This window comes from Budorcas taxicolor, chromosome X (assembly GCF_023091745.1).
Source record: "Budorcas taxicolor isolate Tak-1 chromosome X, Takin1.1, whole genome shotgun sequence".
NCBI classification, from domain to species: Eukaryota; Metazoa; Chordata; class Mammalia; order Artiodactyla; family Bovidae; genus Budorcas; species Budorcas taxicolor.
The window spans coordinates 68,071,595-68,095,096 of NC_068935.1; the positions used below are offsets into that span (position 1 = coordinate 68,071,595).

The following is a 23,502-nucleotide window of genomic DNA, read 5'->3' on the forward strand; positions in this document are numbered from 1 at the left end:
TGATACATTTTATTTAATTTAAAGTGAACTTGTTTTATTAAACTATATTCTTTTTCTTCAAGATTCTCATTTTTTCTGTTCCATCTGTTGGTATTACATATTGAGAAGGCACAGCCACCTGCATACACTTATATACACTGTCTTCTAGGCTGTGATAACAACAACACTGTGCTCAGTTTTAATCAGTGAACTCATTTGAATACTAATATATAATTCTTATCCACCAAATAACACTGTGGCACTTAACCCATCTCTAGAGCTAAACTGAATTTGTTAGCTTTTAGACTATGGTAATTACTGCCTAGGAATATTGACTTCAAATTCAGGCACTTACAAAGTTATATTTTAAATTTCTATATTTGTGTTTGGTGAATTATTGATGGGATCTCTACTGAAATTATGTACAAGAACAATATACTCTACCTTTCTGTAATTTTTAGTTCGAGACAGAATTCGGACAAAGATGGAGAGGGATATACTGGTGGAAGTAAATCATCCATTTATTGTCAAATTGCACTATGGTATGTAATCTTTTTAAAAAAAATATTGAACTGGAGAACTAAGATTTCCTTTCAGACAATAATGTAACATAAGATAAATACTTCAAAAAGGAAATAAATATGGAATGATTTAATACTTTCAGCTATGTAAAACATACTTATCTGAAATAAGAATTAATATCCAGCTTTTAGATGTATTTCCTGTATTTGTTGGTTAACTTGTCTAAGGTAACAAGATAGTGTCTTTTGACTACTTGTCTAGTAGAATTTCTGTATCTATTAGGCTGTAACTCTAGGGATCTTAGGCTATAAACTACTGTGATAATTTATTCAAAACTTTCTTGTGTTTGAATGGGTTCCTGTTACATGTTCATAATGATCATATTACTCTTATTTCCTCATCCTGTTGAAGAGGACCATATGGTATACTAGTCTATTTGAGTTACTTTTTCTTATATTTAGAGAGAGAGGGATACTAGTGGGAAGCAATAGGTACAATGGAAAGAACATGAATTTGGAGTCAAAGAATTCTGAGATTTTTTTTTTTAATTGAGGTATAGTTGATTTACAGTATTATATGTTTCAGGTGTACAATATAGTGATTCACAATTTTCGAGGTTATATTCCATTTATACTTATTCCCCATATTATATTATATATCCTTGTAGCTTATTTATTTTATACATAGTAGTTTGTACCTCTTAATCCCGTACCCCTGTCTTGCCACTTTCCCCTACCTTTCCCCATTGGTAACCAGTAGTTTGTTCTCCAAAAGTTTGTTCCTTTTTTGTTAAATTCACTAATTTATTTTTTGATTCCAAATGTAACTGATATCATCCAATATTTGTCTTTGTAAGACATATTTCACTAAGCATAATACCCTCTAAGCCCATCCATGTTGTTGCAAATGACAATATTTCATTATTTTTATGGGTGAGTAATACTCCATTGTGTGTGTGTGTGTAGATGTATGTATGTGTGTGTATATATATACACATATATATTTTCCACATCTTTATTTAATGCATTTACCTGTTAGATACTTAGGCTGCTTCCATATCTTGTGTACTATTAAAAATTCTGCTATGAACATTGTGGTGCATATATTTTTTGTGGCAATATTTTCATTTTCTTCAGATATATACCCAAGTGTGGAATTGCTGAGTTACATTTGTATTCTTTTGAGGAACCTCCATACTGTTTTCCACAGTGCTTGCACCAATTTACATAACTTCTGACAGTGTACAAGGGTTTCATTTTGTCTACACCCTTTCCAACATTTGTTATTTGTAGTCTTTTTCATGATATACATTTCTGATAGACGTGAGATGGTATCTCATTGGGGTTTTGATACTCTGATGATTAACGATACTGAACATCTTTTCATGTGCTAGTTGGTCATCTGTATGTCTTCTTTGGAAAAATGTCTATTCAGGTCTTCTGCCCATTTTTAAAATTGGGTTGTTTGTTTTTTTGGTGATGAGATATATGGTCTGTTTATATATTTTGGATATTAGCTCCTTATTAGTCATATCATTTGAAAATATTTTCTCCAATTTAGTAGGCTGTCTTTTCATTTTGTTGATGATTTCCTTTGCTGTGCTAGAGCTTTTTATTTTAATTAGGTCTGATCTGTTTATTTTTGCTTCTGTTTCCTTTGCCTTAGGAGACAAATCCCAAAAAAACATTGCTTTGATTCATGTCAAAGAGTGTTCTACCTGTGTTCTCTTCTAGAAGTTTTATGTTTTATGGTCTTACATTTAGGTCTTTAATCCATTTTGAGTTTATTTTTATATATGATGTTAGAAAATTTCATTCTTTTACATGCAACTCTCCAGTTTTCCCAGCACCACTTATGGAAGAGAATCCCTTTTTCTCTTTTGAATATTCTTGTCACCTTTGTTACAGGTTAATCGATCATAGGTGTGTGGGTTTATTTCTGGGCTCTCTATTCTGTTCCATTGATCTATAGGTCTCTATTTATGTCAGTATATATTGTTTTGATTTCTGTAATTTTTAGCATGGTCTGAAGTAAGGGAGTGTGATGCCTCTAGCTTTTTTCTTCTTTTACATGATTGTTTTGGCTATTGAGGGTCTTTGGTATTTCCATACAAATTTTTAAATTATTTGTTCTAGTTCTGTGAAAAATGCCATTGGTATTTCAGTAGGGATTGCATTGAATCTTTAGATTGCTTTGTGCAGTATGGTCATTTTAACTATTAATTCTTCCAACACATGCCATTCTGAATTTTAATAATGGCTCCATTGCCAAATTATTGTATGCATGAGATTATGGCATTTAACTTACCTGGGGAATTCAAAGGCAAAAATTACTGATCCACTTTTCTATGTTGCTCTTGGTTTTTGAAATTTAGACGAATAGCAGCCATTGATTTTATTTTTAGGTAATTTTGACAAATATGCAGTTCAGTTCAGTTCAGTCACTCAGTCGTGTCTGACTATTTACAACCCCATGAACCACAGCACACCAGGCCTCCCTGTCCATCACCAATTCCTGGAGTCCTCCCAAACCCACGTCCGTTGAGTTGGTGATGCCATCCAACCATCCCATCCTCTGTCATCCCCTTCTCCTGCTGCCCTCAATCTTTCCCAGCATCAGGGTCTTTTCCAATGAGTCAGCTCTTCACATGAGTTGACCAAAATATTGGAGTTTCACCTTCAACATCAGTCCTTCCAATGAACACCCAGGACTGATCTCCTTTAGGATGGACTGGTTGAATCTCCTTGCAGTCCAAGGGACTCTCATGAGTCTTCTCCAACACCACAGTTCAAAAGCATCAATTCTTTGGCACTCAGCTTTCTTCACAGTCCAACTCTAACATCCATAAAGGACCACTGGAAAAACCATAGCCTTGACTAGATGGACCTTTGTTGGCCAAGTAATGTCTCTGCTTTTGAATATGCTGTCTAGGTTGGTCATAGCTTTCCTTCCAAGGAGTAAGCGTCTTTTAATTTCCTTGCTGCAATCACCATCTGCAGTGATTTTGGAGCCCCAAAAAATAAAGTCAGCCACTGTTTCCCCATCTATTTCCCATGAATTGATGGGACCAGGTGCCATGATCTTAGTTTTCTGGATGTTGAGCTTTAAGCCAACTTTTTCACTCTCCTCTTTCACTTTCATCAACAGGCTTTTTTTTCTCTTCACTTTCTGCCATAAGGGTGGCATCATCTGCATATCTGAGGTTATCGATATTTCTCCCAGCAATCTTGATTCCAGCTTGTGCTTCTTCCAGTCCAGTGTTTCCCATGATGTACTCTGCATATAAGTTAAATAAGCATGGTGACAATATAAAGCCTTGGCATATTCCTTTTCCTATTTGGAACCAGTCTGTTGTTCCATGTCCAGTTCTAACTGTTGCTTCCTGACCTGCATGCAGGTTTCTCAAGAGGCAGGTCAGGCGATCTGGTATTCCCATCTCTTTCAGAATTTTCCACAGTTTTTTGTGACCTACACAGTCAAAGGCTTTGGCATAGTCAATAAAGCTGACATAGATGTTTTTTCTGGAACTCTCTTGCTTTTTTGATGATCCAGCAGATGTTGGCAATTTGATCTCTGGTTCCTCTGCCTTTTCTAAAACCAGTTTGAACATCTGGAAGTTCATGGTTCACATATTGCTGAAGCCTGGCTTGGAGAATTTTGAGCATTACTTAACTAGCAAAAATCTAGAATTTTTCACCCATTATTCTTTCATTCCCCATTACCCAAATGAAATGAAAGTAGTAGTAGTATCTAAAGATCTCCTTCCTTGAATCTCTGAGATATCATTAGATTAATCACTAAACACCAGTTTTATGCAAAATATTCTGTTAAAATCAGTAGGCTCTAGAGGGGATATAATCTCTGTTCTTAAGAAATTTATAATGTATAGGGAACACAGACATATAAGACCAATTAATCTTATAAATCAAAATAGATTAAGGTATCGAGATATAAATAAAGTACAACGGGATCTCAAAAGTAGTAGCAAGTAATTCTAATGGGGAAGAGTGTAGCGACACTGTGGGGAAATGTGAAAAGGAGGAAGTCCTTAATAGAAGAAAGTCTCTTAATAGAAGAAACAGGGGGTGACATTTTGTTGAGCCTGACAGAATTAGTAGATTTTCAATAGATGGGAAGGTAGAATTCAGGCAATTGCAGTAGATTATTGTGCTTCATAAATGAGGAAAATGATGATGTTACAAGTTTCTGTGTAAAGCTACAATGTAGAACATCTGATATATTGTGGAAAGGCGTTTATAGCTTTTCAACACTAGTTTTAATTTTGAAATGATGTTATTGAATAATGCACCATGTAAGTAAATGGTTAATTTCAGTATAGTGTGCAGTGATAAAATTCTAAACAGCTATATTAAATAAAAAGTATACTAAGCTTTGTAAGCCTTAAAAAGTGTTACATCTGCCTTTTAATTTCTAATTAGCCTTTCAGACTGAAGGGAAGCTGTATTTAATATTGGATTTTCTCAGGGGAGGAGATGTCTTCACAAGATTATCCAAAGAGGTGAGTATTTGTAAATTTTTGCTATATTTTATTGAAACAAAACTAAGACATTGTTTTTGTTGTTTTGCTAATTACTTTTGCTATGGAAATTTTAAATATTCTTTTCTGTTTGGTTGCATAATATTTCATGAATGTGCCAGTTAATGGCATTTTCTGTCATGTAAATCATTTCAATGCATTACTCATTTTTCTCTTAGGAATAAGATCAGTAAAAATAACTGGATGAAGTAGATAGGGGCACGCCTAGGACTTTGGCTGCTCAAGCTACCAAAATGCCTTTGAGAGTAAGCTTTAATTTATTCATGTTTAAAACAGCTTTAGCGAGGTATAGGTGATATACAACAAACTGTACTTACTAAAGTACATGCTTTGATAAATTTTGACAGTTGTGTAAACTTATAAAACCATCAGTACAATCAAAATAATTTGTTTATCCATCGTCCCCAACTGTTTTCTTGTATTCTTTTGTAATGCTTCCCTCCTGCCCCACCACTACTGAATCTGCTTTCTTTACTATTTGGTTTTCATGTTCTAGGACTTCATATAAATGAAATCGTATGATATGTATTGGTTTTTTGTCTGGCTTATTTATTTTAGCATAATTATTTCGAGATTCATTCAAGTTGTGGCATGCATCAGTAGTTCATTTTTATTGCTGAGTAATATTCCACTGTATGGGTACACAGTGATTTGTCTATTCATTCACTTGTTGATGGATATACTTTTTTTGCAGTTTTTGGATAATACTAATAAAACTACTAGAAGCGTTCATGTATGGACATATGCTTTTTTCTTCCATGGTTAAATATCTAAGAATATAATGACTGGGTTATATAGTAGGTCTATATTTTAACTTAAAGATACTGTCAAGCTATTTTCCAAAGAGGTTGTATAATTTTTACAGTCTCACCAGCAGTATATGAGAGTTTCAGTTGTTCCACATTCTTACCAACACTTGGTATGGTCAGTCTTGTTTTAATTTTGTATATCTGATAAGTGTATGATGACCTTATTGTGGTTTTGAATTTTTATAGCCCTAATGATTAATGATGTTGAACATCTCTTCATGTGCTTATTTGACATGTATGTATCTTTTTTGATAAAATATCTGTTTAAATCTTTGGCCCATTTTTTATTGAGTATTTTTTGTTACTGAACTTTGAAACTCTTTATATATTTTGAATGCTAGGTCCTTTATCATGTATGTTTGAAAATATTTTCTTCTGGTCTATTGTTTAGCCTTTCATTCTCTTTAACTGTGTCTTTCAAAAAGCAGAAGTTCTTAGTTTTGATGATGTCTAACTTATAATACATTTTTCCTTTTATGAATGATCGTTTTTGGTGTCCTGTTTAAGGAATGTTTGCCTCATCCCAGGTCACAAAGATTTTCTCTTATGTTTTCTAGAAATTTTCAAGTTTTTGGTTTTACATTTATGTTTATAATCAATTTTGAGTTCCTTTTCATATATGGTGATAAGTGTTAGTTATTTTTTCACAGTTATCCATATTTTACTGATACATAAGAAATGTTGAACTGTATTTGAGTTTTGAAATTACAATCCTTTTTATTTCAGGCATTTTTAAAAACTTTTAATTTGGAATTTGGGTATAGCTGATTAAAAATGTTGTGATACTTTCAGGTGAACAGCTGAAGGAACTCAATCATACACCTTGTCCTCTTTTTGCATATAGATATCTTATTGGTTTAGCATCATCATTGGAAAAGCCTTTGCTTTCTTCCTCCTTATGGATCACAGTCATTTTTGGCAAAGGGGCTTGTGTAACTCAATGAAACTATGAGCCATACTGTGCAGGGCCATCCAAGATAGACGGGTCATAGTGAAGAGTTCTGACAAAATGTAATCCACTGATGGATGAAATGGCAAACAGTGCCAGTATTCTTGCCTTGAGAATCCCATGAACACTATGAAAAGGGAAAAAAGAAATAGAAGATGGCACTGGAAACTGAGCCCCCCAAGGTTGGAAGGTGTCCATTATGCTATTGGGGAAGAGCAGAGGGCAATTACTAATAGCTCCAGAAAGAATGAAGTGACTGCACCAAATTGGAAAAGATGCTCAGTTGTGGATGTGTTTGGTGGTGAAAGTGAAAGTTGTATGCACAACAGTATTTCATAGGAACCTGGATATTATTTCAAGGGAAGTTTGACATGGTCAAGCAGATGATGGTGAGTTTGAACATTGGCATCTTCAGAATCACTGAACTAAAATGGATGGGAATGGGTGTGACCATTATATCTACTACTGTGGGCAAGAATCCCATAGAAGAAATGGAGTAACCCTCATAGTCAACAAAAGAGTCCAAAAGGCAGTACTTGGGTTTGATCTCAAAAACGACAGAATTATCTTGGTTCATTTCCAAGGCAAACCATTCAACGTCACAGTAATCCAAGTCTATGCCCCAACCACTGATGCCAAAGAAGCTGAAGTGGACTGGTTCTATGAAGGCTTACAACACCTGAAACGAACATCAAAAAGATATCCTTCTTATCATAGGGGGATTGCACTGCAAAAGTAGGAAGTCACGAGATACCCAAAATAACAGGCAAGTTTGGTCTTGGAGTACAAAATGAAGCAGGGTGAAGGCTAACAGTTTTGTTAAGAGAACATGCTGGTTGTAGCAAACACCTTTTGCCAAAACCAAAGAGACAACTTTATACATGGAAATCACCAGATGGTCAATACCAAAATCAGATTGATGATGTTCTTTGAAGCTTAAGATGGAGAAGCTCTATACAGTCAGAAAAAATCAAGACATGGAGCTAACTGTGGCTCAGATCATGAGCTCCTTATTGTAAAATTCAGGCTTAAATTTAAGAAGTGGGGAAAAGCACTAGGCCATTCAAAGTGTGAGTCGCTCAGTCGTGTCTGACTCTTTGTGGTCTGATGGACTGTTGCCCACCAGACTCATCTGTCCTTGGAATTCTCCAGGTAAGAATACTGGAGTGAGTTGCCATTCACTTCTAGGGCATCTTCCTGACCCAGAGATGGAACCCAGGTATCCTGCATTGCAGGCAGATTCATTACCATCTGAGCCACCAGGGAAGCCATTCGTGTATGACCTAAATCAAATCCTTTCTGATTATATAGTAGAAGTGATTAATAAATTTAAGGGATTAGATCTGGTTGACAGAGTGCCTGAAGAATGGGGGTTAGTAACATTATACAGGAGGCAGTGACCAAAACTAACCTAAAGAAAAAGATGTGCAAGAAGGCAAAGTAGTTTTCCAAGGAGGCTTCACAAATACCTGAGAAAATAAGAGAAATGAAAGGCAAGGGAGAAAGGGAAAGCTTTACCCAACAGAATGCAAATTCTAGAGAATAGCCCAGAGAGATAAGAAGGCCTTCTTAAATAAACAATGCAAAGAAACAGAGGAAAACAATAGAATGGGAAAGACTAGAGATCTCGTCAGGAAAACTGGAGATATCAAGGGAATATTTCATGCAAGAATGTGCATGATAAAGGACAGAAATTGTAAGGACAATTTGTTGACAAATTGTAAGGACAAAGTTGTTCACCTAACAGAAGCAGAAGAGATTAAGAAGAGGTGGCAAGAATACACAGAAAAAACTAGGAAAAATAGCCTTAATGACCCAGATAATCACAGTGAAGTAGTCACTCATCTAGAGCCAGACATCTTGGAGTTTGAAGTCAGTTGTGTCTTAGGAAGTATTACTATTAACAAAGCTGGTGGAGGTGATGGAATTACAGCTCAGCTCTTTCAAATCCTAAAAGATGATGCTGTTAAGGTGCTGAATGCCTTAACAGCTAATTGGAAAACTCACCAGTGACCACAGAACTGGAAAAGATCAGTTTTCATTCCAATCCCAAAGAAGGACAATGCCAAAAAAAATGTTCAAACTACCACACAGCTGCTCTCATTTCACATGCTAGCAAGGTAATGTTCAAAATCCTTCAAGGTAGGCTTCCACAATACATAAGCCAAGAACTTCCAGATGTATAGGCTGGGTTTTGAAGAGGCAGAGGAACCAGAGATCAAATTGCCAACATCCATTGGATCATAGGGAATGCAAGGAAATTCCAGAAAATCCTCTACTTCTGTTTCATTGAATATGCGAAAGCTTTTGACATTGTGGATCACAATAATGGAAAATTCTCCAAGAGGTGGGAATACCACACCACCTTACCTGTCGACTGAAAAACCTGTATGTGGGTCAAGAATCAACAGTTAGAACCAGACTTGTAACAACTGACTGGTTCGAAATTGGGAAGGAGTACATCAAGGCTATATATTGTCACCCTGCTTCTTTAACTTATATGCAGAGTACATCATGCAAAATGCTAGGCTGGATGACTCACAAGCTGGAATCAAGATTGCCAGGAAAGATATCAACATCCTCAAATATGCAGATGATACCACTCTAATGGCAGAAAACAAAGAGGAACTAAAGAGCCTCTTCATGAAGGTAAAGAGGTGAGTGAGAAACCTTCCTTGAAACAGTATTCAATAAATTAAGATCATGGCATTTGGTCCCAACACTTTATGGCAAATAGAAGGGGGGAAAAAAGAAAGCCAAGACAGATTTTCTTTTCTTTGGCTCCAGAATCACTACTGACAGTGACTGCAGCTATGAAATTAAAGATACTTGATCCTTGGAAGGAAAGAAGTGACAAACCTAGATAGCATATTAAAAAGCAGAAATATTATTTTGTTGATAAAGATCAGAGCTATGGTTTTTCCAATAGTCCTGTTCAGTTAAGTTCAGTCACTCAGTCATATCTTACTCTTTGTGACCCAATGGACTGCAACACACTAGGCTTCCCTGTCCATTACCAACTTCTGGAGCTCACTCAAATTCATGTCCATTGAGTTGATGATGCCATCCAACCATCTCATCCTCTGTCATCTCCTTCTCCTCCTCCTGCCTTCAATCTTGCCCAGCATCAGAGTATTTTCAAATGATTCAGTTGTTCACATCAGGTGGCCAATATATTGGAGTTTCAGCTTCAGCATCAGTCCTTCCAATGAATATTCAGGACTGATTTCCTTTAGAATGGCCTAGTTGGAACTCCTTGCAGTCCAAGGGACTCTCAAGAGTCTTCTCCAACACCATAGTTCAAAATTATCAATTCTTTGGCACTCAGCTTTCTTTAGTCCAACTTTCACATCCGTACATGACTACTGGAAAGACCATAGCTTTGACTAGACGGAACTTTGTCAACAAAGTAATGTCTCTGCTTTTTAATATGCTGTCTAGGTTGGTCATGGCTTTTCTTCCAAGGAGCAAGTGTCTTTTAATTTCATGGCCGCAGTCACCATCTGCAGTGATTTTGGGGCCCCCAAAAATAAAGTCTCTCACTGTTTTCATTGTTTTCCCATCTATTTCCCATGAAGTGACGGGACCAGGAGCCATGATCTTCATTTTTTGAATATTGATCTTTAAGCCAAGTTTTTACTCTTCTCTTTCACTTTCCTCAAGAGGCTCTTTAGTTCTTCGCTTTCTGCCATAAGGGTCGTGTCATCTGCATATCTGAGGTGATTGATATTTCTCTCAGCAGTCTTGATTCCAGCTTGTGCTTCATCCAGCCTGGCATTTTGCATGATGTACTCTGCATATAAGATAAATAAGCAGGGTGACAATATACAGCCTTGACGTCCTCCTTTCCCAATTTGGAACCAGTCTGCTGTTCCATATCTGGCTCTAATTATTGCTTCTTGACCTGCATACAGATTTCTCAGAAGGCAGGTCAGGTGGTCTGGTATTCCCATCTCTTGAAGAGTTTTCCACAGTTTGTTGTGATCCACACAGTGCAAGGCTTTGGCATAGTCAATAAAGCAGAAGTAGATGTTTTTCTGGAACTCTCTTGCTTTTTAGATGATCCAGTGCATGTTGGCAACTTGATCTCTGGTTCCTCTGCCTTTTCTAAAACCAGCTTGAACATCTGGAAGTTCACGGTTCATGTACTGTTGAAGCCTGGCTTCGAGAATTTTAAGCATTACATTTTTGGTGTGTGAGATGAGTACAGTTTTGTGGTAGTTTGAACATTCTTTGGCATTGTCTTTCTGTGGTTGGAATGAAAACTGACCTTTTTTAGTCCTGTGGCCACTGCTGAGTTTTCCAAATTTGTTGGCATATTTAGTGCAGCACTTTCACAGCATCATCTTTTAGGATTTCAAATAGCTCAACTGGAATTCTATCACCTCCACTAGCTTTGTTCGCAGTGATGCTTTGACCCACTTGACTTCACATTCCAGGATGCGTGGCTCTAGGTGAGTGATCATATCATTGTGGTTATCTGGGTCATGAAGTGCTGGGGTCCAACTCTGGTGGATCCAGGATAATACGAAGCGGGGGTGGAGTTGGCGTCTAGAGGAAAATTGTTTAATTAAAGCTATGGAGAGAGATTAGAAAAGAATAGTGTAGTAGGAAAATTAGTGGAGAAAAGAGGCTGAATAACTTGGTTTACATGGAGAACCAATAAAATCCCGAGACAAGGGGTTTGCACCACCTACCTAGGCCACAGGTGTCTTCCTGGTCCCCCGAAGGAGCAGAGACACAAAGTGCCTCCCCGTTCAGATCTTAGAAGCCCAGGCAAAATTAGTAGGCCTGGCGAGCCTCCACGCTCCAGATGGGAATTCAGCCAGAAAAGGAAAAAAGATGACACAGGGGAAACCAGTCTTTCCAGGAACTGGTCCGTTTCTTTATTTTTCAGGGAAGCTTTTATACTTTTAGTTGTACACAGAGTCACGCAGGGTCAGCTGCTCTGACCCTTATCTAAAGACAGTGTTCTTTGCATATCTTTGTTCTTACAAGGGTCTTACGTTTGTTTACAATATCTTCTGGTCTGGAGACCTATTAACATTTTATGGCCCCATCTTTCTTTCTATTGATAAAGGTTAGTCAATCAGAAAACTTGTGTTCCCTTAAGATCTACTTAGTCTTAAGATAGTGATAAAGTTACATTCTTACATAGCAAGGGCACAATGATTTATAACAAAGAAAGAGGAGTACAGTGATTTATAACAAAGATAAAATTCATTAACTCAAAAATCTAGTATTGGTAGCATCAAAACTACTATATTTCTTTTTCTACATTCCAATTACATTGATTAACATACTCCCAGGTGCCTAAGGATATGGAGGCCTGGCGGCAATCATTAACTCAGCAATGAAACACTTCATCAAAATGATTTTTATCTTTAGAAAAACCCTATGCTAACAAAGACTTTCAAAATACTCCAAATTCTCTGTGCTGTTTATGGTTGAGAGGTTGTAAACAATCATGTATGTAGTAGCAAGAGTGTGGATAATCCTGTCACACAAGCTAGTCTGCCAGCAGAGAGGTTTGAGCTGAGACACTCCTTTTATATGCAGAAGACTACTAACTGGAGCTCTAAGTTAATTTTCCAGAGAAAGGTGGTTGGGGATAGCCCCTGTTAATGTCAGAACAGTGCATTATAACAGATTTTGGTTTCGGGGGGTAGATGCTCGAGCAGATCTAAGGGGCTTCTTGAGTTCTTGATCTGCCTTGCCTACCTGACCTTGTCATGGGTGGGGTCGGGGCGTCTCTTGAGTCCTGTCCCACCTTTACCATGGGTGGGATCTCCCGTGCTGGCTCCCAGCAATGAAGATCTTTTACAGATGTGAAATTTGGACTATAAAGCAGGCTGAGCACTGACAAATTTATACTTTCAAATTGTGGTGCTTGAGAAGACTCTTGAGACTCCCTTGGACTGCAAGGAAATCAAACCAGTCAATCCCAAAGTAAATCATCACCTGAATACTCACTGGAAGTACTGATGTTGAAATTTCAGGTCTGTGGCCACCTGTTGTGAAGGAACAACTCATTGGGAAAGACCTTGTTGCTGGGGAATGTAGAAGGCAAAGGAGAAGAGGGTGGCAGAGAATGAGATAGTTGAATAATATTACTGACTCAATACACATGAATTTCAGCAAACTCTGGAGATAATGAAGGGCAGAGGATCCTGGAGTGCTTCCGTTATGGGGCTGTAGATTGTCAGACACGATGTAGTACCTGAACAACAAAAATGCTTTCTTCGTTTAATTACCTTGTATTTTTTGGTGACAATCAGTTGATCGTGTACATGAAGATCTATTAATACATCTAGACACTCTTTTCTTTTTTTTTTAAGACACTCTTTTCTATTTGTCTATCCTTATGCCAATACAACACTTTCTTGATTCCTTTATATTTATAAAATATAAGTATTTATAAAAACTCAGGTTGTGCAAGTCCTTGAGGTTTGCTCATCTTTTTCAAAGTTGTTTTGCCTCTTCTAGATCTCTTGCATTTCCATATTGATTTATAAAGTAGTTTTTCACTTTGTACAAAAATGCCTGCTGGGATTTTGATTGGGATTGCATTGAATCTATAGTTCAGTTTTTATATAATTGACATTTTCAGTGTTGAGTCTTCTAATCCATGAAGACAGTATCGCTCTCCATTTATTTAAGTCTTTTAAAATTTCTCTCACCAGTATCTTGTCATTTTCAGCATATAGATCTTTACGTGTTTTGTCAGATTTGTCTCTGAATATTTTTCTTTTTAATACTGCCGTTGTAAGTGGAATTACTTTCTTAATTTTATTTTCAAATGGATGGAAATACTACTTTTTTGATATTGAATTTTGTATTTTAAAATATAACTAAACTTACTTTATCTAGCAGCACTTTGATAGACTACAAATAGAAGTTTCTATTTTTAATCCACATAAGGAGTTTTACTTCTTTTCCATTATGGACTCATTTATTTGTCTTTGTAACACTGACTTGACCCTCCAGGTTCTTTAGAAAAGTATTGATAAAAGGAGACATTCTTGCCTTATTTCTGATTTTATGAGGAAAGCATATGTTCACCATGAATTACAAAGTTAAGTTCTTTATCAGATTGAGAAATTTCCCTTCTATTACTAGTTTGTTGGAAGTTTTTATCAGGAATGCATGTTTGATTTTGTGAAACACTTTTTTTGTTGTTGTTTGCAGTTATTAAGATGATGATCATATGTTTTTTTCTTCTTTAATCTTTATTTATTGACTGTACTGGATCTTCATTGCTTTGCACAGGCTTTCTCTAGTTGTGGTGTGTAGGCTTTCCATTGTGATGCCTTCTTCTGTTGTGTAGCATGGGCTCTAGGGCCCATAGGCTTCAGTAGCTGTGGTATGTTGGCTCAGTAATTGCAGCACATGTGTTCTAGAGCATGAGCTTAGTTGCTGTGGCATACAGGACCTAGTTGCCCCACAGCATATAGAATGTCACCAGACCTGTAATCGAACCCTTGTCCCTTGAATTGGCAGGAAGATTCTATACACTGGACCACCAGGCAAGTCCTCTTCTTTAATCTTTTAATATGGTGAATTACATTGAACTAATTGTCAAATGTTGAAGTAGTCTTGCATCTGTGGGGGAACTCCATGCAGTAATGATGTATTATCCTTTTTGTATATTATTGGATGATATTTACTAGAAGTTTGTTAAGAATTTTTGCATCTATTTTCATGAGAGATATTTGACTGTAGTTTTCTTTATTGATCATATCTAATTTTGGTGTCAGAGCAATTCTGGTTTCATAGAATGAGTTGGGTAGAATTTTCTCCCCTTCAGTTTTCTGCAAAAGCTCAATGTTACGTTGTCCTTAAATGATTTATAGAATTCACTAGTGGAGCTATCTGGGCCTGAAGGGTTTTTTTCAGTGGTACAGTGTTTAATTATAAATTCAGTTTTTTAAAAGTTACTTGGGGTTATTCAGTTCATCTTTTCTTTTTAAATGAGTTTTTGTATCATGTCTTTTAAGGAATTTATGCATTTCATCAGAGTTACCAAATTCCTTGGCATAAAGTTATTCATAGTATCCTCTTGTTATGATTTTTATAGGTATAGAATCATTATTGTTGTTGATATCATCATGCCTAATACTGGTATTTTGTGTCTTCTCCTTTTTCTGTCTTGCTTAGGCTTGGTAGATTGTTACCAATTTTATTTTTCTTCTCAAAGAACCCGGAGCTTTGGGTTTCAGTGATTTTTCTCTATTGCATTTCTTCTGTTTTCTATTTCTACTTTAATCTTTATTACTTCTTTTTTTTTTTCTGCTTAATTTGTGTTTCACTAGCTTTTGTGGTTTTTAAGATCGACATAGAAGTTATTGATTTAAGACTTTTGCTTCTTTTCAAAATAAGTGTGTAGTGGTGTAAGTTTCACTCTAAATACTAATTTAGCATCATCTCACAAATTTTGAGGGCTTCCCTGGTGGCTCAGACGGTAAAACATCTGCCTACAATGTGGGAGACCTGGGTTTAATCCCTGGGTCAGGAAGATCCTCTGGAGAAGGAAATGGCAACCCACTCTAGTACTCTTGCCTGGAAAATCCCATGGATGATTTGTGATGCTTTTATTATCCTTTAGTTCAACATGTTTTCCAATTTCCTTTTATTTCTTCTTTGACTCATAGACTATTTACAAGTATGCAAATTAATTTTAAAATATTTAGGCAGCTTCCAGATAAATTTCCATTATTGATTTCTAATTAAATTTTATTTTAGTCAAACAGCACAGTTTGTATGACTTAATTCCCTTAAATTGTTTTATGCTTCACAATATGGTATATCTTGGGAAATTGTTCAATGTGTACTTCAGAAGAGTGTGTATTATGACTTGGGGTACTGGAAAGTTCTGTAAATATCAGTTAGATTAAGTTCTTTGATAGTTGGTATTTTTCCTAACTTTCTGTCTATATGTCTTAAAAATTTTTAAGAGACAATGGTTCAAATTTGAACTATAATTATGGATTTATCTGTTTCTTTTTGAATTTCTGTCAAATTTTGCTTCATATATGTCTAATTTCTGTTATTAAGTGCATAAACCTTAGGATTATCATTCCGTCTTAGTGAATTTACCCTTTATCATTATGAGATGACTGACTTTATTCTTTTTTTTTTTTTTTTTTTTATTTTTATTTTTATTTTTTTATTATTATTATTATTTTTTTTTAATTTTAAAATCTTTAATTCTTACATGTGTTCCCAAACATGAACCCCCCTCCCACCTCCCTCCCCATAACATCTCTGTGGGTCATCCCCATGCACCAGCCCCAAGCATGCTGTATCCTGCGTCAGACATAGACTAGCGATTCAATTCTTACATGATAGTATACATGATAGAATGCCATTCTCCCATATCATCCCACCCTCTCCCTCTCCCTCTGAGTCCAAAAGTCCGTTATAGACAGCTGCGTCTTTTTCCTGTCTTGCATCCAGGGTCGTCATTGCCATCTTTCTAAATTCCGTATATATGTGTTAGTATACTGTATTGGTGTTTTTCTTTCTGGCTTACTTCACTCTGTATAATCGGCTCCAGTTTCGTCCATCTCATCAGAACTGATTCAAATGAATTCTTTTTAACGGCTGAGTAATACTCCATTGTGTATATGTACCACAGCTTTCTTATCCATTCATCTGCTGATGGACATCTAGGTTGTTTCCATGTCCTGGCTATTATAAACAGTGCTGCGATGAACATTGGGGTACATGTGTCTCTTTCAATTCTGGTTTCCTCGGTGTGTATGCCCAGCAGTGGGATTGCTGGGTCATAAGGGAGTTCTATTTGCAATTTTTTAAGGAATCTCCACACTGTTCTCCATAGTGGCTGTACTAGTTTGCATTCCCACCAACAGTGTAGGAGGGTTCCCTTTTCTCCACACCCTCTCCAGCATTTATTGCTTGCAGATTTTTGGATCGCAGCCATTCTGACTGGTGTGAAGTGGTACCTCATTGTGGTTTTGATTTGCATTTCTCTGATAATGAGTGATGTTGAGCATCTTTTCATGTGTTTGTTAGCCATCCGTATGTCTTCTTTGGAGATGTGTCTATTTAGTTCTTTGGCCCATTTTTTGATTGGGTCATTTATTTTTCTGGAATTGAGCTGCATAAGTTGCTTGTATATTTTTGAGATTAGTTGTTTGTCAGTTGCTTCATTTGCTATTATTTTCTCCCATTCAGAAGGCTGTCTTTTCACCTTGCTGATATTTTCCTTTGTTGTGCAGAAGCTTTTAATTTTAATTAGATCCCATTTGTTTATTTTTGCTTTTATTTCCAGAATTCTGGGGGGTGGATCATAGAGGATCCTGCTGTGATTTATGTCTGAGAGTGTTGACTTTATTCTTGCTAACATTCTTTGTTTGAAATCTACATTGATGTTAATCCAGGTTTTTAAAAAATTATTGTTAGTTTAATATAGTATTTTTCACATTTTTATTTAATTTGTCTTTATATTTAATGTGCAGTACTTAAGGCAGCATATAATTATTTTATTTTTTTAACACAGTCTGACAATTTATGCTTTTTAATAGGTGTGTCAGACTTGTTACATTTAATATGATTTTTGATATGATTGGGTTTAAATCGTCCCATCTTTCTATTTGTGGGTTTTTTTTTTTTGGTCCCATCTGTTCTTTTATTTTGCTTTTTTATTTTTTAATATAAATTTATTTATTTTAATTGGAGGCTAATTACTTTAAAATGTTATATTGGTTTTGCCATACATCAACATGAATCTGCCACAGGTGTACATGTGTTCTCTTTTTCTCTGCTATCATTTTATCTTCAGTTAGCTTTTTATCAAAATAGCATTGCATTGTGTTATTTTAGTAATTCTTTTAGGGTTTGTAGTATAATTCTTTAACTCAACAGCCGGGGATCTATAGTCTCAGGCCAAATATGGCCTGCTGATATTTTTTGTAAATAGTTTTATTGTAACACAACCACACCCATGTGTTTAAGATTTGTCTATGGTTGCTTTTGTGCTTCAATTGCAGCATAATTGTATGGTCATTTTTACTTAATTTTATTAAATTTAATTTTCTTGTACTCTAGATACTTGTGTTTTCTTACAAAGTATTTAGCTTTTTTCTGGGATGCAGTTGACCTGTTGAGTCTTGCTTTTAACTTTATTATGTGAGACAAGAGCAGAATTTAGGATTAATTTTTTTCTAGTACTGAAATGACCCTTCTTAGTACTCTAACCAACATACTATCAGTTAAGTGATTTTTCACTCTCACTTGTGGGTACAGGACTTATCCTGATCCTTTGTGAGCTGTGTGGTTTCTTTTTCTTTTTTTAATTTAGTGTTGTTCGTTTGTTGGACTCAGGTAATTTCCTTAGATCTATAAATAGTAATTTTTCATGGATGACACACATCCTGAAATTCACCTTGTTAGGTGATGGATATTTTTATATTTTGGTTTTTGTATTCCTCTAAATAGTATTGAACTTTGTTCTGGAATTTGTGTAGTTTATTGTGAACTAGTTTCTTTCAGGCTGTTTAAATGGACTAGTTCAGTTCAGTTCAGTTGAGTCGTTCAGTCGTGTCTGACTCTTTGCAACCCCATGAATTGCAGCACGCCAGGCCTCTCTGTCCATCACCAACTCCCACAGTTCACTCAGACTCATGTCCATCGAGTCAGTGATGCCATCCAGCCATCTCATCCTCGGTCGTCCCCTTCTCCTCCTGCCCCCAATCCCTCACAGCATCAGAGTCTTGAAATGAATCAACTCTACACATGAGGTGGCAAAGGTACTGGAGTCTCAGCTTCAGCATCATTCCCTCCAAAGAAATCCCAGGGCTGATCTCCTTCAGAGTGGACTGGTTGGATCTCATTGCAGTCGAGGGACTCTCAAGAGTCTTCTCCAACACCACAGTCCAAAAGCATCAATTCTTCAGCACTCAGCCTTCTTCACAGTCCAACTCTCAGATCCATACTTGACCACAGGGAAAACCATAGCCGTGACTAGACGGACCTTAGTCGGCAAAGTAATGTCTCTGCTTTTGAATGTGCTATCTAGGTGGGTCATAACTTTTCTTCAAAGGAGTAAGCATCTGGGTGCAGTCACCATCTGCAGTGATCTTGGAGTCCAAAAAAATGAAGTCTGACACTGTTTGCACTGTTTCCCCATCTATTTCCCCTGATGTGATGGGAGTGGATGCCATGATCTTTGTTTTCTGAATGCTGAGCTTTAAGCCAACTTTTTCACTCTTCACTTTCACTTTCATCAAGAGGCTTTTTATTTCCTCTTCACTTTCTGCCATAAGGGTAGTGTCATCTGCATATCTGAGGTTATTGATATTTCTCCCGGCAATCTTAATTCCAGCTTGTGTTTCTTCCAGTCCAGCGTTTCTCATAATGTACTCTTCATATAAGTTAAATAGGTAGGGTGACAATATACAGCCTTGACATACTCCTTGCCTATTTGGAACCAGTCTGTTGTTCCATGTACAGTTCTAATTGTTGCTTCCTGACCTGCATACAGATTTCTCAAGAGGCAGGTCAGGTGGTCTGGTATTCCCATCTCTTTCAGAATTTTCCACAGTTATTGTGATCCACACAGTCAAAGGCTTTGGCATAGTCAATAAAGCAGAAATAGATGTTTTTCTGGAACTCTCTTGCTTTTCCCATGATCCAGCAGATGTTGGCAATTTGATCTCTAGTTCCTCTGCCTTTTCGAAAACCAGCTTGAACATCAGGAAGTTCACAGTTCACGTATTGCTATAGCCTGGCTTGGAGAATTTAGAGCATTAATTTACTAGCATGTGAGATGAGTGCAATTGTGCGGTAGTTTGAGCATTCTTTGGCATTGCCTTTCTTTGGGATTGGAATGAAAACTGACCGTTTCCAGTCCTGTGGCCACTGCTGAGTTTTCCAAATGTGCTGGCATATTGAGTGCAGCACTTTCACAGCATCATCTTTCAGGATTTGAAATAGCTCAACTGGAATGACATCACCTCCACTAGCTTTGTTCATAGTGATGCTTTCTAAGGCTCTTTTGACTTCACATTCCAGGATGTCTGGGTCTAGATGAGTGATCACACCATTGTGATTATCTGGGTTGTGAAGATCTTTTTTTTACAGTTCTTCTGTGTATTTTTGCCACCTCTTCTTAATATTTTCTGCTTCTGTTAGGTCCATACCATTTCTGTCCTTTATCGAGCCCATCTTTGCATGAAATGTTCCCTTGGTATCTCTAATTTTCTTGAAGAGATCTCTAGTCTTTCCCATTCTGTTCTTTTCCTCTATTTCTTTGCACTGATTGCTGAAAAAGACTTTCTTATCTCTTCTTGCTATTCTCTGGAACTCTACATTCAGATGCTTATATCTTTTCTTTTCTACTGTGTTTTTCACCTCTCTTCTTTTCACATCTGTTTGTAAGGCCTCCCCAGACAGCCATTTTGCTTTTTTGCATTTCTTTTCAATGGGGATGGTCTTGATCCCTGTCTCCTGTACAATGTCATGAACCTTATTCCATAGTTCATCAGGCACTCTATCTATCAGATCTTGGCCCTTAAATCTATTTTTCTCACTTCCACTGTATAATCATAAGGGATTTGGTTTAGGTCATACCTGAATGGTCTAGCGGTTTACCCTACTTTTTTCAATTTATGTCTGAATCTGATGATAAGGAGTTCATGATCTGAGCCAGAGTCAGCTCCTGGTCTTGTTTTTGTTGACTGTATAGAGCTTCTCCATCTTTGGCTGCAAAGAATATAATCAATCTGATTTCGGGGTTTACTATCTGGTGATGTCCATGTGTAGAGTCTTCTCTTGTGTTGTTGGAAGAGGGTGTTTGCTATGACCAGTGCATTTTCTTGGCAAAACTCTTTTAGTCTTTTCCCTGCTTCATTCTGCATTCCAAGGCCAAATTTGTCTGTTACTCCAGGTGTTTCTCGACTTCCTACTTTTGCATTCCAGTCCCCTATAATGAAAAGGACATCTTTTTTTGGTGTTAGTTCTAAAAGGTCTTGTAGGTCTTCATAGAACCATTCAACTTCAGCTTCTTCAGCATTACTGATTGGGGCATAGACTTGGATTAATGTGATATTGAATGATTTGCCTCGGAAACGAACAGAGATCATTCTGTTGTTTTTGAGATTGCATCCAAGTACTGCATTTCAGACTCTTTTGTTGACCATGATGGCTACTCCATTTCTTCTGAGGGATTCTTGCCCGCAGGCAAACCACTTCAGTATTCTTGCCTTGAGAACCCCGTGAACAGTATGAAAAGGCAAAATGATAGGATACTGAAAGAGGAACTCCCCACGTCAGTAGGTGCCCAATATGCTACTGGAAATTAGTTGAGAAATAACTCCGGAAAGAATGAAGGAATGGAGACAAAGCAAAAACAATACCCAGCTGTGGATGTGACTGGTGACAGAAGCAAGGTCTGATGCTGTAAAGAGCAAACATTGCATAGGAACGTGGAATGTCAGGTCCATGAATCAAGGCATTTTGAAAGTGGTCAAACAAAAGATGGCAAGAGTGAACGTTGACATTCTAGGAATCAGCGAACTAAAATATACTGGAATGGGTGAATTTAACTCAGATGACCATTGTATCTACCACTATGGGCAGGAATCCCTCAGAAGAAACTGGACCAGAGCAACATTAATCAGTGGTTGATTTTACTCTACTTGGAAACAAAATCCATCTGATTTCTCCATCCAGTGCCTTGTGAATTACAGAGTTTTCTGCTCTCTTTGGAGGTAACATGAACTATTCCTGACCCTGTATGAGTTCCATGGATTAGTCACTCTAATCCTTTGATTATTTTCCTGGCTCAGGTTAGTTTCTTCACTCACAGATGCTGAGTACTTGAGGAATACCATCTATATAACTCTACAGTTCTCTCTGTATTTATCCCTTCTGTACTCTATCTTCTGAATTCTCTCCATCATGTCTCCCCAGTCTCTCAGATCCATCTCATCAACTTAGGAGTCTTCCAGGCTCTGTCTGACTTTACCCTCCTTGCATTACTGCTTAGGACCTCTTTCTAGGTAGTAAGCTAGGACACTGTAGGCTATTTTCATCTCTCAATCAGTATTCACTATCCTCTGTTGCCTGATGTCTAATGTCTTGAAACGTGTCATTTCATATATTTTGTCTGGTGTTTAGTTGTTTCTGATGGGAGAATAAATCCTGCCCTTATCTACTTCATTTTGTCTTGAAGTGATAGTCTAAGAATAAGTAGAATTTTAATTGGGTGATAGTGATTCAACATCTCACTTCCAGAATTAAAATGTTGAATGTGGGAGAGCTACTGTTGATTCCCAGAGCTCCAGAACTTGCTGTGAGAAAGGAACAATGTGCTTCTGGGATGCTAGCCATTGCTTAAATGGCTGAGGTCTCTGGCTTGTATCTGCTTATCTCCAGTGTAGAACATTCCATGCATGGACATAGACCATGACTTTGATGTATTATTATAGAACAGAATTCTCTGTATGATAGGGTCTGTCTAGGACCCCTTCCCAGAGGGTTATTAAAGGACCTTATTAAAACATGGTTCCGAGATATAGTGGGACAACAGTGAAAGGTTGTTGTTGAACCACATAAAGATGCCGGGGTTCTTGGCTTCTGGAGGAGAATTCAATCCAGGTCCAGAGACAAGGCTTGATCACTCAGAGCTTTTGTGTAATAAAGTTTTATTAAAATATAAAGGAGATAGAGAAAGCTTCTGACATAGGCATTAGAAGGGGGCATAAAGAGTATCCCCTTGCTAGTGTTAGCAATGAAATTATATACTCTCTAATTAGTTATTGCAATGAATCAAAAGAATATCTGGAGGTTGTAAAGACCTCATTAGACCTACTCCCATAATTTACATTTTAAGATAACAAGGTTAGCCAGAAGGTTTTTTCCAGAGACTGTCCTCAAGTAGGATACATTATTGTTATATAATCTTAAGGAATGGAGAGGGGAAAAAAGTTTGTCCTTTCTTCCTCCTTGAGAATTCCAGACCCCTCTCTCCTTAGGGACCCCTAGACTTCTTATCAACCTGCCTAGGAAATTACTCTCTCAACAGTATAACAGATATTCATGATTTCTTATGTTAGACTGTAGAAGTGACAATAATAATTGAGACATTCTTACTTGTAGTTGTTTCTGATTTTCTTTTAAACCCTTCAGACCTCTATTCTCAATGTGAGACTATCTAAACTCATACTAGCACAGAAATGCAGTTAGTAAGTTTTGATTCCTAAGTCTGGAATATTAGGTAATAACAAGCATTTAAAATTCATTTCCCAAAGACAATAAATTAGTATAATCATTAAGCAGGCTTCTAAGAAATGATTTAATGGTTACTTCTATAGACAGCTTGTTAATAAGTTTTTTTATTGGTTTTACTTCATGTATCTGTACAAAAAAGCTGCTATATCATATCACCAAAAATGAGAACTTACTTACTCTTTAAGTCTTAGAAAGACACTTTTAAAAATACATTTTTGTATGTGTAAGTAACCTCCAATTAAAACAAATAATTTTATATTAAAAAATAAAAAATAAACTGGCTAATGTCAAAAAGAATTTTATTTTGTGATATATATATATGTATATATGGGAATGACACCTCCCCAAATTTCTTTCCTCACAAACACACACACATGTGCACACGCACACACACACACACACACACACACACACACCCCTCACTCTTAGGC

General features: G+C 36.8%; 1 protein-coding gene across 1 annotated transcript in view; it reads left to right on the forward strand.

Moving 5' to 3' along the window:
- RPS6KA6 (ribosomal protein S6 kinase A6) overlaps positions 1-23,502 on the forward strand; it is a 180,888-nt gene that overhangs the window by 70,441 nt on the left and 86,945 nt on the right. The window contains exons 5-6 of the mRNA XM_052663075.1: positions 441-521; positions 4,941-5,020. Coding sequence (XP_052519035.1) covers positions 441-521; positions 4,941-5,020 — 161 coding nt within the window. The remainder of the gene's footprint in view (positions 1-440; positions 522-4,940; positions 5,021-23,502) is intronic.